The 19,109-nt window shown below is 44.9% G+C and overlaps 1 protein-coding gene across 3 annotated transcripts in view; it reads left to right on the top strand.

Moving 5' to 3' along the window:
• The window catches only part of BRF1 (BRF1 RNA polymerase III transcription initiation factor subunit), a 452,239-nt gene that overhangs the window by 218,676 nt on the left and 214,454 nt on the right, over nucleotides 1-19,109 (top strand). For all 3 annotated transcript variants that reach the window (XM_068254252.1, XM_068254253.1, XM_068254254.1), the window contains one exon: nucleotides 6,565-6,658. In XM_068254252.1, coding sequence (XP_068110353.1) covers nucleotides 6,565-6,658 — 94 coding nt within the window. The remainder of the gene's footprint in view (nucleotides 1-6,564; nucleotides 6,659-19,109) is intronic.

Below are 19,109 nucleotides of genomic sequence, written 5' to 3' on the forward strand. Positions count from 1 at the left end.
GAAAATAAGGGGAAAAAAAAGTGAAAAAATACACAAAGTATCCACTTTCATACATTGTAGCTTTAGGGCCCGTTTCCACTAGGGCAGTTTCGCTGGCGATTCTGCAGAGTACCCCCGCACATGATTTGCACGGGGAAACTCTGGCATAGGAGATGACGGCGCCGCGGCGCAATCACTTGCGGGAACGATTCGCCCTGGAACCCCCTGCAGAATTCGCCGCGGAGGCTGCGAATCCCGTAGCCGTGCATGACATGGCTCATGGGATTCGCCTGCGATCCCGCCCACCGGCTCAGTGCGGCGTGCGTCTGCGAGACGCACGCCGCACTATTGGAGACGAGCCCTTAATGTAAACAGTTCTATTGTACATTAAGCCCACACCTTTTATTTGTCTATCCCTCCTGTTTATTTAAACAGTTCATTTCTTTTGATAATGTATCAGATGTAACAATGTAGTGATATACAAACTGCTACTGTCTGCTCCTGAAATGTGTATTTATACTTGTTTACTAATTAACTCTGCCACTGAATTCCCTGGGAGGAGGACGGGTTTGCTGTCATTACTTTACAACTCTGTACTGATGTTATCAGGTCAGAGATAAACCGTGTTCTCTAAGATTTTGTTGGAAGGAGAGTGCAGAGACCTATTTTCAAGTCATAGGGACAGCAAGTGGTTAATGAAGCCCTCAAATCCCACCTCTTCAACACTGCCTACTTGTCCTAAACCTGGTACACACATCCAATTTTGATTGGCTAAAAACTGGCCAATCTTACCACCTCCATGTTGTAGGTAAGATCTCATACTACGTGGAAGTTGTAAAATGGTTCGGTCAAAATTGGATGTGTGTACCAAGCTTTTTCAACCAAAAGCCAATATAACGAAACATTACACCAGTAATTTATGACTGCTGTACTCACTAGACTGGGATCATACCTGCCACTGTTAATATTTAAAAGCATGATCGGAGCAAAGCTTGTGGAAATCAGTAGTAGGTGATTCTTTATGAACCAGTGCTTGTCACCTCCACTCAGAAGCTAGTGCCGTGATTGACAGCAGTCTGAAAACTCCACCCTGTTACCAGAGTGAAGAAGATGTGGGGCCTGTCTGTTGGCCACACATATAGTTTCTCTTCCTGAATTTGCATCATTTGAATAAAAAGCAGGGCAGCTGTAATCACATGACCTCAATAATCCACATAGATATGCGGCTGTGTTTTTGTGGAAAGGAAATGAGGTGCAACAGATTTATTATTATTGATTTTCTAAAGCACCATCATGTTCCGTGGCGGTGTACAAAGTAAGAAAACAATGGAGTACATAATGAGATACATCAGATATGGACACTGGTCCCAAATACAGAATTGGTGATTACAATGACAAATGTAACATGATGAATAAAATGTATAACAGAGTGCAAGCTACAAAATAGATAACAAATTCCAAGACACCAAAGGGTGGGAAAGCCCTGCCCTTGCGAGCTTACAATCTAAAGGAATGGGGGGAAACAAGAGGTGGGGAAGTATGAACTATACATACAGGCAGTGTGTGTTTAGGTTATCTAGTAATGGGTACAACTTGACAAGAGATTGGAGGGAGGAATGATCTAAGTTAAAGCACATGCTTGTCGGAAAAAGTGAGTTTTGCATTTAACGATTTCAAAGGTTGGAGAGTGACAGATGTGGAAGGGCATTCCAGAGGAGGGGTGAAGCACGTGAAATGTCTTGTGTACGTGAATGAGACAAGTTGAATCTAGAGGAGGACAAAATAAGCTCATGTGTATATCTGAGATGGGTATCTGGAAACAAGTGTGGAAATGTACACGGGAGAGAGATTGTGGAGAGCTTTGTAGGTCGGGGTTAAGAGTTTTTAAAATGGATCTTCTCGCTAATTGGCAGCCAGTGAAGAGCTTGGCAGAGAGGAGCAGCAGAGGAAGAGCGAGAAGAGAGATGAATGAGATGAGCAACCGAGTTCAGTACAGATTGGAGCCGTGACGGTCTGTTAGTCGGTAGTCCACAAAGCAGTATATTACTATAGTCAAAATGAGATAAATGCACCTTAAGTTTTTGTGTTTTTGTTTCTTCCTGGCCCGGAGCATTACGTATGACTTTGTTTTGGTACCGGGATCTTTAATACTTTATTTGGTTCCCCTGTGCAGGGATGACGTCCGGCAGATTGCAGTAACTAGTGAGAGTTGTTTTCCTGTGACCTTGCAGAAGTAAATTAGTTTTGCGCTCATTTGTTGTGATGGGCATTTGCTCCCTAAGTGTATGTGTGATTTGTTGTGCTTTAGAAGGCCTGTATATATTGCAGAGCTTAATCAAAACAAGCATTACATTTACAGGCCACTTCTTATATATATCATCTTCCACTGACCCCTATAAACCTGCACCATATCGCAGGACAGGAGTGATAGAGGACCCTGAGCCCACAGACGTGTATTTCAGCGCTGTGGGCTCCACTCCGGTGAAGCAAATGAAAGGTTTACAGCAATTACCACAGCTCACAAACTAATATCGGAGTTTGTAAAGCCGGCTGGAGAGACGCTGCTCGCACTTCAAGCTGTCTGGAATACCAAGCAGCTGCTGGGAGTTCTGCGCGCCTCTGACGCATCTGAGAGCCCTGCGGAGGAGTCCGGCTTGTCTGCACACCTGTGACTGTAACTAGTGGTGATGAGCTGATTAGCCCCACCCAGGAAGCAGAGGTTAAAGTGACAATGGAGCAAATAAAAAACTTATGATATAATGAATTGGTTGTGTAGTACAGATAATTAATAAAATATTTAGTAGCAAAGAAAATATTCCCATATATTTACTTTCAGTTATATAGCTTTTTTTTTTTTTTTATAACCTTGCATCATTCTCTAATTTTCAAGATTATACTGTATTGACCTATTATCACTTCTCTGCTGTCAGGAGTGTTTATCATAGCCTCCCACAGGTTTTATGACCTCTTATTAGTTATCAGGGAGAACTGAGCTGCAGTCCATTCCATCCCACTGCAGAGAGGCTGTGTTTATCCCTTTTGGTGACTGGTTGGCTTTGGCCCCTTAAAGGACAGATATGCGTTTTCTTTTTGTTTTGTTTTTCAAAAAAAAATCTACTTACCCCAGGCTTCCTCCAGCCCTTGGCAGCCGATATGTCCCTTGCCGCTTCCAGACAGTGGCCCAGGGTCCCCTTCGTTACAGATGCCAACTGTAGCGATGCTCGCTGGATTACGGACGGAATTAGGGGAATTCCGATTCCGGTGGTTGGAACGGAATTGCTAAACCTCTAAACCGGAATTCTGCGGAAAATGTTTTATTTCCGTGGAATTTTCCGGAAAAAAAATCTCTCTCTCTCTCTCTCGGATTGATCATAATAGTACATGCTAGGCTGCCTTCAGTATGTAGTGTTGTTGGTGGTATAGCGGATAAGTCAGCTACCTACCACGCACTGAGACCTGGGTTCAATTCCCAGCCATGGTGAGTTTGGTTTTGACATGCTACAAATCCTTAAGCATGCTACTTTTTCTCTTGGATTGATCATAATGGTACATGCTAGGCTGCCTTCAGTATGTAGTGTTGTTGGTGGTATAGCGCAGGGATCCCCAACCTGTGGTCCGCGGCCCACTGGTGGTCCGCAGGACGTTTCCAGTTGGGCCGCGGGACTGTCCTCTTGTCTGCCCGCCCCGCCCCCTCCGCGGCCGCCGCTCCGTTACCTCTGGCGGCCGCGTGGTCTCTTATATTCTCCCTTCTCTCTCTTCCCAGTGTGTGTCACAACAGCGCGCCCTGCGGCTGCTGTGATAGAGAGGGAGGAAAACAGGAGAGAAAGAGCGGCTTCCTGTAGCGGCGCGCCGTTACTATGGGAACCGCTCTCTCCTTCCTGCTTCCTCCCTCTCTATCACAGCAGCCGCAGGGCGCGCTGTTGTGACACACACTGGGAAGAGAGAGAGAGGGGAATAAGAGAGACCACTGGCCAAGGTAACTGCAGCGGCGGCCGCGGGGTGGGGGGGGGGAGGAGGAGTGTGCTGCTATACTGGGGCACTATACTAGCTATACTGGGGCACTATACTAGCTATACTGGGGCACTATACTAGCTATACTGGGGCACTATACTAGCTATACTGGGGCACTATACTAGCTATACTGGGGCACTATACTAGCTATACTGGGGCACTATACTTGCTATACTGGGGCACTATACTTGCTATACTGGGGCACTATACTTGCTATACTGGGGCACTATACTTGCTATACTGGGGCACTATACTAGCTATACTGGGGCACTATACTTGCTATACTGGGCACTATACTAGGCGTAGTGGGCACTATACTGGCTGTACTGGGGCATACTAGCTATACTGGGGCATACTAGCTATACTGGGGCACTATACTAGCTATACTGGGGCATACTAGCTATACTGGGGCATACTAGCTATACTGAGGCACTATACTTGCTATACTGGGCACTATACTGGCTGTACTGGGGCTTTACTAGCTATACTGGGCACTATACTGGCTGTACTGGGGCTTTACTAGCTATACTGGGGCACTATACTAGCTATACTGGGGCATACTAGCTATACTGAGGCACTATACTAGCTATACTGGGGCATACTAACTATACTGCGGCATACTAGCTATACTGGGGCACTACCTACCCATACTGGGCACTATACTAGCTACACTGGGCACTCTATTAGCTTTACTGGGCACTCTACTAGCTATACTGGGGTAGCTGTACTAGCCATACTGGGGCAACCAAAGTCCCTATACTGAGGCAACTATGCTAGCCATGACCCCCCCCCCCCCCCCCGGTAACCCGCTGTGCACGACACTGTCCACTAGGACGCTACACCCTCCCCCCGCGGGCCCCGGAGAAAAATTTGGTCAGAAAGTGGTCCCCAGGCCGGAAAAGGTTGGGGACCCCTGGTATAGCGGATAAGTCAGCTACCTACCATGCACTGAGACCTGGGTTCAATTCCCAGCCATGGTATGTAAGCTGGCTTTGTGAAAAACTGCAATTCCCTACAAGATGATGGATGGATGGATGAAGGAGGAGGGATTTCCGACGGAATCCGGAATTCCGCGGAATGAAATTTGCTGGTTCCGATCATACCTAGCCAACTGGCACCTACCGTGTCTGCATGAGCGCCGCTCGCGATCGCTCTCGTGGTCTGGAGTGTTCTGAGCCGAACACTGCAAACCACATCAGCGCGAATGCGAGCAGTGCCTGCGCAGGCTCAGTAGATGCCGACCTCAACAGAGCTGACCCTGGGCCACCAGCTGGGAGCGGAGGCGAAGGTACAGGACGGCTGCCAGAGTCTGGAGGAAGCCCCAGGTAAATACATTTTATTTCTCTCTGACCTTCTCTTTAAGGACCAGAGCCTTTCCCTATTGTGCCCTGTGATTGGCTCACAGTAATCATGGGGTCAGGAGCCAATGACATTGCTGAAGCTCTGCTGTCACTGAGACAGCAGAGCAAGCTGGTGCAGCAACGGAACAGTGGCAAAGACGGTGAGTGCGCGACAGTGGACAGTTGGAATCCACATCCTGTCAGAGCCGCACAGCCAACAGCAGGACGTAGATTCTAACTACACCGGTCTGGAAGTGGTTAAAATATTGGGTTATTATCCCTTACAGTAGAAAAATGAATACAGGCAGGTAGGGCTGCACGATTTTCCGGTTTTAAACCGAAACCGCAGTTCCTGAGAAGACGATCTTGGGATCGTCAGTATCCGGCGGTTTTCGGTTTAGGGCCCGCTGTGCCCCTGCTTGGCCGCATGGTCCGCCTGCTGCTATGCGCTGAGGGGAGATGCCGTAGTGCATATTCCATATGTTAATGAGCCGGGGGGGGGGGGGGGGGTCGGGCGAGTCCAGTCCAGAGCGGCACAGAGCTTCTCCAATCGCTGGAAAGCAATGGAATGACGGAGGCAGTAGGCGGAGCTGTACGCTCTGTACAGCTCCGCCTACCGCTGCCGTCATACCATCGCTATCCAGTGATTGTTGAAGCTGTGTGTGCCGCTCCAGACTGGACTCGCCCCCCCGCCGCCCGGCTCATTAGCAACATGAATATGCACTGCTTCTGTCAGTGGATCCGCCCCCCGCTGCCCGGCTCATAAGAGTCCCGTACGCCGCACAAAGTAGTACCGCACGCACATTGTTAAGCCGAGGGGTCATCATAGAGGGCTTCAGACTTTATAAATGTGCATTGCCTGAAATGCAATGCGAATGCACAGCAACATTTTCTGACACAGAGCCCGCTATAGCTAGGCTTCTGACCCTGCCCCCCGCTAAAGCTTGTTTTGAAAAAAAAATCGTGAATAAATCGAAATCTCAATTTCGAATGGAAAAATCGCAATTTCGATTTTTACCCAAAATCGTGCAGCCCTACAGGTTCTCACCAGAATTTTCATTCTATATACATTATCTCGTCATGCTAAATGTCCAGGTACGCTCAGAAGTGTGTATGTAGCCTAGGAAATCCTGTCCTGCTGCCTGACGCCATTTGCGGCTAAAGCTTCAGTGTAAAAGTTCAGGTCAGACAGAAATGCTGATGCTAATCACAGTGTTATCCTCCCTCTCTGCAGCTCTACTGGTGGCATCCAGAATGCATGATTTCCGCCGCACCATTAAAGAAGTCATACGAGTGGTGAAAGTTTGTGAATCTACTCTACGGAAGAGGTACGGATCTGACATGTGTGGAATGGCTGCTTTTCTGTAGGATACGTTTTCCTAAAGTTACATGTGCTTTAACCCTCCTGACGGTCTAAAAAATTCCGTCAGGAGGCACCGCAGCAGTTGCTGCACTTGCATACCAAATGTTTAACTCTTTTAGGCAGAGAAACAAAAAAAGGAACACAGCATAGTTATTTGTGTGCTTGGCACTGTGCATACACATGTCTATCTCATCATGTCACATGTCACCTCGTGTATACTTTAATACTGCATTATAAAGCAATGCAGGTTTAATGGCCTGGTTCCACTAGGGCTTATTGTGCTTCATTTCAAGTACACAAATATGGACCTGGAATCTCAGCCTATTGAAATCAATAGGCTGCTTCTGAAATTGGGCGTGTGAATAAATTCTGGAGCGCTGCTTCAGCATTCTGGACAACACATGCGAATCCCCACAGCCATGCAGGGCACAGTTACAGGGATTCAGATGAGTAATAGCGATGTGCAAGTGGCGGCGTACGTTTCTGAGACGGACGGCGGCCGCTAGTGGAATCCCGCAATTACTCCCAGGAGTAAAGATGCTCAATGAGATGCTAATAATTGGAGTTAATGCAAGTTTTATGGTATTTTTATACAGCTTATGCCGCTTGAAAATGGGCCGATACAATACTGCAGCAGCTGGATTTGATTAGCACAAGCTGCATAAATATGAATTATTTGCATCTCATTGGCCATTATAAAATTGTCATATACAAAACAGTTTTCCATCTTCCTGACACTTCCGCCTTCACAGCCGAACTTAAAGCCAATGGGTACCGGTTAAAAAAAGAAAAAGTCAGATACTCACCTAAGGAGAGGGAAGGCTCGGCCCTAATGAGCCTTCCCTCTCCTCTCCCGGTGCCCTCGGTGCTGCGCTGGCTCCCCCGTTCGCGTCCGCCGCCGCAGGGACTTCGGAGGTCTTCGGGAGCACTTGGGCTTCCGAAGACGGGCCGCTCCATACTACGTACGCGCGAGTGCGTCATAGAGGGCGCTCGCGCATGCGTAGTATGGAGCGGTCGCGTCATCGGGAGCCCGAGTGCTCCCGAAGGCTTCCGAAAGCTCCCGAAGGCATGCGGAAGTGGCAGTATTTCACCGAACTGGTCGAATACTGCCACGGGGGATCCTGCGTGGGACCGGGCACCGGGAGAGGAGAGGGAAGGCTCATTAGGACCGAGCCTTTCCTCTCCTTAGGTGAGTATCTGACTTTTTCTTTTTTTAATCGGTAAACATTCACTTTAATAATAATAATAATAATAATAATAAAAATTGCAGTATTTGTATAGCGCCTTTCTCCTGTCGGACTCAAAGGGCTTGCGAGGCAGCCACTAGAGCGCCCTCAGTAGGCAGTAGCAGTGTTAAGGAGACTTGCCCAAGAAACTCCTTACTGTAATAGGTGCTGGCTTACTGAACAGGCAGAGCCGAGATTTGAACCCAGGTCTCCTGTGTCAGAGGCAGAGCCCTTAACCATTACACCTATTCAGCCACTGCTTGATCATCCCTAGTTGCTACTGTTTGTACGCATACCCAAAACTGCCATGGTCCCGTCTGCCGGTCTAGAGGAGCCCATACATTACTTGATTGTCCTGTATGATCGGCCATTTGAATCGATCCTTTATCAGATTGGGAAAGAATTATGTTCCACGTTCATGTGATTTACATCGACACAAAATCAATTTTTGGTTTCAGAGCATGGAGACACAATATCGTTCAGATCGATTAGTAAATTAGAATCGCATAGGATTGCGCTTGCAGTGTGTGTGGGCATCTAGTCGAACATCTTAATCAACCACACAGCAGTTGATTGCCCAATAAAGTCGATCACTTAATCGCTCAGTGGAAGATCGTAATGTATGGGTACCTTAACAGTGACCCTGCACCTGTCACTGCTCCCTAATGCAGTGTGTGACATTTCTCACATATCTTTTATCGGCACATCTGGTCTGCTTACAAGTCCTCTGCAATCCATTCTCGCTCTGTTCTGCCTGACCGTGGCTTTAGTGCAGAGAACAGATCACAGGTATGGAAGTCAGGTTACCTAAACAATGTAGATTCTGTGTAGGGCGCAAGGGAGAAGTACAGGGTTAGCTGTCAGACCAGCAGGCAATGTTTGGTGCACACGTTGAGGTTATTGGTAAAGTTGAATGACTCATAACTAAGGGGGTTTCTATATGCATTTTAGGTTGATAAACTCCGTAATGCATCATAATTGCATTATGGATCACAGGGAAATTAAGGGGGTTGATCTGGCATATTTACTTTCATAAATACATTTACCCTTTAAAATGCCAAAATCACACTGGTACTTTAAAGTGAACCTCCGGACTAAAAATTTACTCAGCAGAACTGAAAAGGCTTGGTGTTTCTTTAACAGTTTCACAGAATCAGAACTTTGTTTTTCTTAACAAAGCATCATTTTTAGCTGCCTTTTTAACTAAGCTCCGCCCCATCAAAGAAAACTGCCCGGGCTTTTTATCCCTGATGCTGTGCAAAGCATGATGGGATTTCCTATGTTGTTGTTCACGTTGCCTAGCAACTGGGAGGGGTGATCAGGACACAAGAGGACAGTTAGAACTGTGTCTCATGCTCCCTGTCACCTCATTTCAACCAAAAAGATGGCTGCCCTCATGAAATCAAACATTTGCCTGATCTTTTAAAACAGGGTAGGTAAGAGATTATATTACCTATCTATTTTAATTAACATAACTAATGTAACTTAATGACAGTATGTTTGTTTAGCCTGAAGTTCCTCTTTAAGGTTGTTTAAGGCTGAGGTGTTGGGAAGGGAGAGAGCAGCGTGCAGTGCATCACCAAGAGGTTGCGATATAGGTAAATTAACCCCTTTTGCCACAAACGCTCCCACCCCCACCCCTCACATTTCACATGACGATGAGTGCTCATCCCTAATGATTTCCCCTCCCCCAGAGTCACGCTTGTATATGAGAATAGCAAATGGTTACATAGCATGCCTGCCAACCCTCTAATTATGAGACAGGATGTCGCCTGTCAGGTGCAAATATATTTTGGCAACAACTACACCACTTTCACTCACACCAGCTCTGCGCAAGGGAAAATACATGTTCATTTTTCATATCACTGTGACCTATTCTTTCACTACTACTTTTCATTAATGTTACCACTTCGAAACGAACAGATCAATTATAGAAGTTGGGTATATTATTTAGCACACTTTAATCGGAATCTGAAGTGAAAATAAACTTATGATGTAATGATTTGTATTGTAGTACAGCTAAGAAATAAAACATTAGCAGCAGAGACATACGTCTAATATTGTTTCCAGTACAGGAAGAGTTAAGAAACTCCAGTTATCTATGCAAAAGCGCCATTGAGCTCCACTTTCAAAGTTGCAGAGAGCTCTGTCTTGTGAAACTTGTTATCTCAAGTGTCAGTCATTGTAATGTCTTTTTCTCTGCAGAGGACAGGTTAAAAGTTTGCTAGCCTGCTCTGTAAAATCATTTAGCATGCTGAGTAGTGTGTAAACTGCAAATATTAGAGAATGATGCAATGTTATAAAATATATTCTCTTTGTTACTAATGTTATCTATACTAGACAACAATTCATTATATCATCATTTTTTTAACTTCAGTGTCTCTTTAAGAAACTCCAGTTGTTATCTATGCAAAAGAGCTTCACTGATCACTCCAACTTTCAAAGTGGCTGAGAGCTCTGTCTTCTGAAGCACTTATCTCAAGTGTCTGTCCCTGTATTTAGTTTTTTTCTGCAGAGAAAAGTTCATAAGGTCATTAGCCTGCTCTGTGAAATAATTTAGCATGCTGAGTGTAGTGTATAAACTGCAAATATTAGAGAATGATGCAATGTTATAAAAAAAACTGTATAACTGAAAATAAGAGACTATTTTCTTTGCTACTACTGCTTTATTAATTATCCGTACGACACAAACAATTCATTATATCATCTTTTTTTTTACTTCAGTGTCACTTTAACCACTTAATGACAAGCTGACTTATAAAAACGTCCTGCTAGAGCCTCTTAACGGCTCCAGGAAGTCAAACAGTGCTGCTGCCGCTGTGCGTGTGCACGCTCATTCTCACGCACGTGCACGCTCATTCTCACGCACATGCACGTAAAAAATAGTGGGGGAAAAACCACCATAGAAAAAATACACCTTTATTTCCAAATAATATACTGTCACCCATTTATCGGGGGACTTTGGCGGCGGATCGACCTACCAATTCGATCATTATCGAATTGGTTAAAAATTGGTGCCGCCAAGTACAGGCCCGACCAACGATGCGACCAATCTTGGGCTGAAATTGGTCGCGTTAGTCAATCGTGCCTAGTGCAAGATATCAGGATGAAGTTGGTTGATCGGGTGTGCGGCCTATTTCAGAACAAACTACGAAACCCCTGCCTGTGCCCCCCATGTGTGCATTTATACATTACCTGTCCTGTGTCAGCCTCCATGCATTGTCAGTAACCAGGTGGCTCTCTGTACATGTCACTGGCGCATAGCGTCTAACGTTGGTGCATAGCGCCTGACATCAGATCCTATGGGCCAGTGGCATGTACGGAGAACCGTCTGAAGGTTACTGACAACGCATGGAGGCTGACACAGGACAGGTAATGTATAAATGCACACATGGGGGGCACATGTATACACTGGGGGGGGGGGGGGGGGACATGGCAGGCTCAGCCAGTTCCCTGAAGATTTCATGCTGGAATCGTACAGGAATCGGCCTACAGTATATGGGCAACTTCGACAAAGAGACAAATTTGTCTCTAATCCCATTCAATTAAAGATAAATTTGTCGAAACTGCCAATAATCTTCTCAATTTATGGGCACCCTCTCTGTCTGGCAAAATTGTAATCAGCAGTAGTACAGAATGCTTCTAAATGTATGGCTCCCCACTTTGCAACCTTATAATCCTCTACACTGTTGTGCAAAAGGTCCAGACAGCACATCTCACTAAGGTCATCCAAGGCAGGTACACAGTATGACGCATACATCACTCAGGCAGGCTGTGTGCGATTTATCCAGATTCAATTGCGTTCTACGCAATGTGCACCTCTGTTCTAGGTGATCATTGCAACCCTTTTTTATTATCGGTGTAAGAAACGCACATATGTCTTCTTATACTTCCTCCCACACCTTGAACAGACTTAATTGTTTTGTCTCCTGTCTGTGAAGCTATCCGGCCACTCACTGCCTTGTGGGTGTCTGCGGCCAGTTGGAAACTTGAAAGCAAATAGCAGAAGTAAGGTTCTTGCCCTTAAAAGACCCCTATCACAAGAATTGTAAAATTTAAAATACATGTAAACACATACAAATAAGAAATACCTTTCTCCCAGAATAAAATGAGCTATACATTACTTTTCTCCTATGTTGCTGTCACTTATAGTAGGTAGAAATCTGACAGAACTGACAAGTTTTTGGACACAGGCGACCTGGGTTTGAATCTCTGGACTTCCTGTTCAGTAAGCCAGCACCTATTCAGTAATAGACCTTGGGCAAGACTTCCTAACGCTGCTACTGCCTATAGAGTGTGTCCTAGTGGCTGCAGCTCTGGCGCTTTGAGTCCGCCAGGAGAAAAGCGCGATATAAATGTTCTATGTCTGTCTGCCTTTATGGGGGATTCTCATCATGACCTTTATTGTTTATAAAAAAAATAAATTGGCCTCAATCCTGTCTTTAATAACTGTTTCTAGAGTTATCACCATGGTGATGAGGCATGTAGTATTCAGGAAACATTTTACCTCAGGCAAACCTAAAGTTAACTCTTCTGTCTTTAAAGGGATACTGTAGGGGGTCGGGGGAAAATGAGATGAACTTACCCGGGGCTTCTAATGGTCCCCCGCAGACATCCTGTGCCCGCGCAGTCGCTCACCGATGCTCTGGCCCCGCCTCCGGTTCACTTCTAGAATTTCAGACTTTAAAGTCTGAAAACCACTACGTCTGCATTGCCGTGTCCTCGATCCCGCTGATGTCACCAGGAGCGTACTGCGCAGGCCCAGTAAGGTCTGTGTCTGCGCAGTACGCTCGAGGACATGGCAACGCAGGCGCAGTGGTTTTCAGACTTTAAAGTCTGAAATTCTAGAAGTGAACCGGAGGCGGGGCCAGAGCATCGGTGAGTGGCTGCGGGGGCACAGGATGTCTGCGGGGGACCATTAGAAGCCCCAGGTAAGTTCAACTCATTTTCCCCCCGACCCCCTACAGTATCCTTTTAAGTTAACTCTTCAATCCTTAAAATAACTCCAGAATTCTAAAGTTAAAGACAGGCTGTTAATTAACTGCATGTGAAAATAACTACAGAGGAGGTAACATAAGTAATGACGAGATAAGATAACTCTCTCACTGTGCGGAGGTAAGTTTTCTCATGTCTTATTATCTCCGGCATGATCTTAGTGAATTGAGGCCTGTCAGAAAAAGATTTATACAAAGATACTGGTCAGCCCCCCCCCCCTGCATGCTGCATCCTTTTTTGGCAGTTGGACAGAGCAACTGCCATTTACTGAGTGCTTTTGAAAATAAAGAAAGCCCTGAGAATCCCCCATGAGGAGATGGACCAGTGGAAGACCTATGTTGCTGCTGTAAGTGACAGCAACATAGGAAAAAGGTAATTTATGGCTCACTTTACTCTCAAAGAAATGTACGTCTCATTTGTATGTTTTTGCATGTAGTTTGAATTGTAAGAGTTTCCCGATAGTGGTCCTTTTATAGCCAATCCTATTTCAACACTCACATTTACAGTGCAGATTACAAAATACAATCGAGGGTAACACCTCATAAAGAGGAACTCCAGCCTAAACAAACGTACTGTCATTAAGTTACATTAGTTATGTTAATTAAAATAGATAGGTAATATAATCTCTTACACACCCTGTTTTAAAAGAACAGGAAAAGGTTTGTGATTTCATGGGGGCAGCCATCTTTTTGGTTGAAAGGTGGCAGGAAGCATGAGACACAGTTCCAACTGTCCTGTGTGCTGATCACCCCTCCCAGCTGCTAGGCAACGAGAACATCATCATCAGAAATCCCATCATGCTTTGCACAATATCGGGAAAAATGCTCAGGCAGTTTTCTTTGATGGGGCAGAGCTTGGCTTCTAAACAGCTAAAATTAGGCTTGGGTATGAAAAACAAAGTTCTGATGCTGTGAACCTGTTAAAGAAACACCAAGCCTTTTTAGTGCTGCTGAGCAGATTTTGTCTGGAGGTCCACTTTAATTTCCATCCAGCTGGTCTCGGGGTGCCCCGGTGTGTTTCTGCCCGTCAGACAACTCTGATCACTTGGACGTGACGCCAGATCTGGAGCATGGTGTTGACCTAATTTGTATGACTTGGAAATTTACACTAACGATTGCCAGGCATGAAAACAGCCCATCCGTCCAATAAACAATGGAGCTGTTTATTTCTAGACTGGCAGAAGGCCCCCCGTATGACTTTGTGCCATCCATTTATGGAGTGAAGATCGGAGCTGATCAGCCCTAGAAGCTTCCTCCGGCGGGGTGTCCTCTGCAGGGTAGCACCGCGCTTTCCCTTTTTTCATGTGCGGTTGAGCGCCTCCATGCTGTGCTGCAAAAAGGCCATATTTTCAAGCCTTTGAATCCGCCTGGAGATGAAAGATTAAAAGTGAAATGTAACAAGTCTGAGCCCTTCCATCAGCCGGCTCCCTGCAGAGGTGAGTATGAAATTACCGCCGGCGTGGACGGGGGCTTAAATGCACTTCCACTGTCACCTGATCTCCGGGGGTTGTGTGAGTGCGTCTGCGGCCCACACAGCTTTGTGTCCCGCAGTGTTAAATGCCATATGTAGAGATTAGGTCAACCAGCCATTAGTAATGCAGGCAGCAAGAAAATAACTTAGAACAGGGATTTCTCTTTAGAATCTATCAGATTGTGCTTCTGTGACAAAGGCACGTGCCTGTTTGTATTGCAGCAAAGAGAGAAAGAGAACCTGTCACATCCGACAGATTAACATAATAATGGTTAATGCAGACCTGACCTCAGAACTTCCTCTCTGCTCTAAAAGATAAGCAACAGCATAATAACCTTTAAAGAAAAACATTTTTTTAAGGGGCCCATACACTGGTCGATTTCAGCCATTGATCGATTCTATGGAATCGATTGATTGGAAATCGATTCTATCAAATTAGCCGATCGATTTGCAGCCGATTTCAATCGATTTGATCTATCTGATGGGATGGAAATTCTTGGTTGATCTGCTGCTTGCAGCAGATCGATGGCCCATAGAGTTACATTGGATCTAATGTTCCAATAATGCATTTAGATCGATTTCCAATAGATTTCATTCTGAAATCTATTGGGAATCTGTTCCTAGTGTGTGCCACACATCAGATAGTTTCCAGTCAGATTCGACTTGACAAGTATCTGACAGAAATCTATCTGATGGTCGAATCTGCTGCAAATCTATAAGTGTATGGTCCCCTTAAGTTACAGCTGATACAAATCCTACAATAAATCTGCAGTGTTTCTACTTCCTACTTTAATGGAAGCAGGCATATTGTTAACATCCTGTGCTTTCAAATGAGCTTATCTGCTGTGGCAGTCAGCTGACACAGCTGAGAGATCAAATTACAACTTGTGATTAGACACAGATGATGGGGAATTAGACAGACTCTCTAAATACATACAGGGGCAAATGAAGAGAAAGATCCGCACCACCTTCAGAAAAGCTTAGTCTGTTTTATTGGAAAAAAACATACAAATTTAAAAAGAACTTTAAGGCAGGACAGTCCACTGTTTACATATCTAGTCACACCTCCAACTCCCCCAGGTGTGACTAGATATGTAAATAGGCTGTTTCCCATCAGGTCCTCTAATTAGTATATACTCAGTGATTGGTTGTTTCTCTGTATATATGTTGGTGTTTTTGTATGTTACTTCAGAACTAGGCAGCATGAAGATGGGCAGGAGCCCGAAACAGTGGACTGTCCTGCCTTAAAGTTCTTTTTAAATTTGTATGTTTTTTTTCCAATAAAACAGACTAAGCTTTTCTGAAGGTGGTGCGGATCTTTCTCTTCATTTGCCACAGTTTGAGTCCCATGGTGTCCGGGACTATTAGATCTGCACACCTGACCATCTGGAATTGATGGAAGCCAAGCAAGTACGACTCCACACTCATAAATACATACAGGGTGCATTTCTCTGTTTTCCTTCTATCCTGTGAAAGAGTTCAAACACACACACAACTTTTATATTGCGCTTTTACCCTGGTGGACTTCAGGTCCACTTTAAAGGAAATATGAGGTGAAAATAAACGGATGAGTTAAACAATTGCATCTTTCCTCCTTGTCCTCCTAAAAATGACCTTTTTAGATATACAACAGTTTTTCTTTTATATTTACCGTAAATCTACTTAAGTTTTTACGGTTTTATTGTCTCTGCTCAATGACATTCATTGAAGTATACCAGAGCTAAAATCTATGAACTATTGACCCTTTTTTTTATCCATTTCCTGCTCTCAGAAGCCATTTACTGCCAGGAAAGTGTTTTATGTTTATAATTCCTTTTCAGTGAGGGTTACGCTATAGTCGGGCCCAGTCCCAACCCGGACAGAAACTGTCAATTGCATTCCTGATTTTTAACTCTTTCAGGCAGAGAAATAAATAAAGGAACACAGCCTAGTTATTTGTGTGCTTGGTACTGTCTATACACCTCTATCTCCGCATGCCACATGTTACCTTTGCGTATCCTTTTTAACAATGACATTAGTAAGTATTTAACAAACTACACTCCCGCCATATTTTTTATAACACTAAATTTGTAAAAGCAAGAATATGGGAGTGTGGAGACACACCATGTAAGTTTCCCATGTGCTGGACCAGTAGTGACGTTCAGTAGAAGTCCATGGGGTCTGCACACCGTATATATTCATTGAGTGTTCTTTTGATACAGTGCTGGGAATTATGGTGTCCAGTTTAGTACAATCTAGGTGGGCGGCATTCCTCGAGTTTTGCTGAAAAGTGGACAGAAGCGTGTTGGTTTGCTCCTAACACTCCCCCCCCCTTCTTCAAGTGCCTAAAGATAACCTCAGGGCTGTGGAGTCGGAGTAATTTTGGGTACTTGGAGTTGGAATCTGTGGTTTCAATAACCTGAGGAGTCAAATGATTTTTGAACCAAATCCACAGCCTTTGTAAAAATTAGCCTAAGGAGTTGGTGTCAGAGCAATTTTAGGCACCTGGGGTCTGAATCTGAGGTTTCAATAAACTGAGGAGTCTGAGTCGGATGATTTTTGTACCGACTCCACAGCCCTGGTTAACCTACCCCTCCTAATTCCTAACACTAACCCCAGAGCCCAAACAACCTCTACAAGCGGCTAGAGCCATTATTCCCTAATCAGCTACTATCCACATTGGGCGTCTAACTCACAGATTGGCTTTGCAATTACCGATACTTAACACAGGTATCTATTAGACATCTGCTGATCCCCACGTCCCAAATGACCTGATGCGGTATCCACCTGCCGGATATTACATACACATGGGTGGTCACTACCCGCCCAACAATCACACGTATGTATTCCTACACTGTAATTTAAAGGGAACCTTAACTGAGAGGGATATGGATGTTTCCTTTTAAAAAAATACCAGTTGCTTTTCAGTCCTGCTGATCTCTTTGGCTGCAGTAGTGGCTGAATCACACACCTGAAACAAGCATGCTGCAAATCCAGTCTGACTTCAGTCAGAGCACCTGATCTGCATGCTTGTTCAGGGGCTGTGGCTAAAAGTATTAGAGACACAGGATCAGCAGCAAAGTCAGGCAACTGGTATTATTTTAAGAGGGAAAATCCATATCCTTCTCAGTTAAGGTTCCCTTTAGTGTGCAGTGGATCAGCGGTTCAGCTATGTCTGTGGATCCATATCAAGAAGTTTTACTTCAACCGAAGTAAACTCCTTCTATACATCTTCTCTGTGTAGATGTCACCTGAGATGGCCGCATATTTTTCCGCGGTGGAAGGCAAATGAGGGAATCGAATCATTTACATCTGAAATGATGCTGCATTTGTAATGTGAGTCTGCAAAGCCAGCCTGTCACTTTCTAATCTCTCCTTTGTGCTCTCATTTTAGAATCTTGTGACTGCTAAAATCATCAGAAGATGAAAAATCTACATTTATAGCAATCTGTAGCCTTGAGAGATGGATGAGATTCAGTTTGACTGTCTTGGGACTCGGGACCTGATCCCTTTAACCACATTGCTGGGTCAAGGCTGTACTAATGTTAAGTTAGTCTATAGGCTAACATGTTCTGTTGCAATGTGGGGGGGGGGGGGGGGCAATAGAGCACAGATGTGATGTCACGCAACGGGGGGGGGGGGGGGGGAGCAAACTTTTTTGCTTCAAAATGGGGCCATACAGACTAATCTTATTACTTAGTAGACATGCTGTTTTATTTTATTTGGGGTGAAAAGCTGCCTAATTATCGTTTATACTCGCATGTATAAATATGCTGACTTGTGTGTAAGCCGAGATACCCACTTTTCCATCAGAAACCAGGAAAAAGTGATTGACTCGCGTATGAACCCTCTCCCCAGTATAGCCCCTTCCCCAGTAGCTAGATGTACCCCCAGTAAAAATCATTACTTCTCCCCATAGCCAGATGTGCCCCAAGGATGATACAGCTTTGTCTCAAGACACCACTAGAGTCATAGATATGTGACACAGAGATTGCCACACAGGAAGAATCCTCGTTCATTGCACCGCTGACACGTTACTGGCATGCTTCGCTCCACAAGCCAGGGAACCCAGGAAGTCTTGAGCAGTGCACTCTGCACACCATGTTACAGGGGATGCGGGGCATAGATACAGGAGGGAGCCAGCTGGCAAGAGCAGGATCACTAGTGCAAGCTATTCGTGACGTGACACTGTACTGTGTACTCCTATCTGTTTATTGCCTGAGGAAGCGGGAATATGCCCGTGAAACGAGTTGCATTGTGTGGAGTATATAAATAAACCTGTTGTATAAAAGCTGACAATATTGTGTCTACTCTGGGGAGGTGAGTTCACCACTGCCTCCTGAGGAATTTTAAACTTTTTAGTACCTTTTATCCTGCTGGCACCTCTGTTCACTCCTATAATAATCATTATAGGTATTTTTACTTGCTTTATTACCACTGAACTGTGTCTGAGTACATAAGGGACATGCAAGTTCCATTCAACATTCTCTCTTATTTGCCTGGACTTAACGTTTAAACAGTCCCTACAATAAACAATTTTGCAATAGTTTTGTGAAATACTCCTTTTCCCTCATACGTTTGGGATTCACGCAAGAACCTCATTTCATGAATTCTCAAGTATGCACCCTATAGAAGGCCTTGACTCTCAGCATAATTGAAGGAGACCTCTATTCTCCAGCCTGTGGAAGTTCCCCTCTTATTTTATTAACCTTATAGAAAGAGAATTATGTTCTCCATCCCATAGAA

This window comes from Hyperolius riggenbachi, chromosome 9 (assembly GCF_040937935.1).
Source record: "Hyperolius riggenbachi isolate aHypRig1 chromosome 9, aHypRig1.pri, whole genome shotgun sequence".
In the NCBI taxonomy this organism is placed as follows: Eukaryota; Metazoa; Chordata; class Amphibia; order Anura; family Hyperoliidae; genus Hyperolius; species Hyperolius riggenbachi.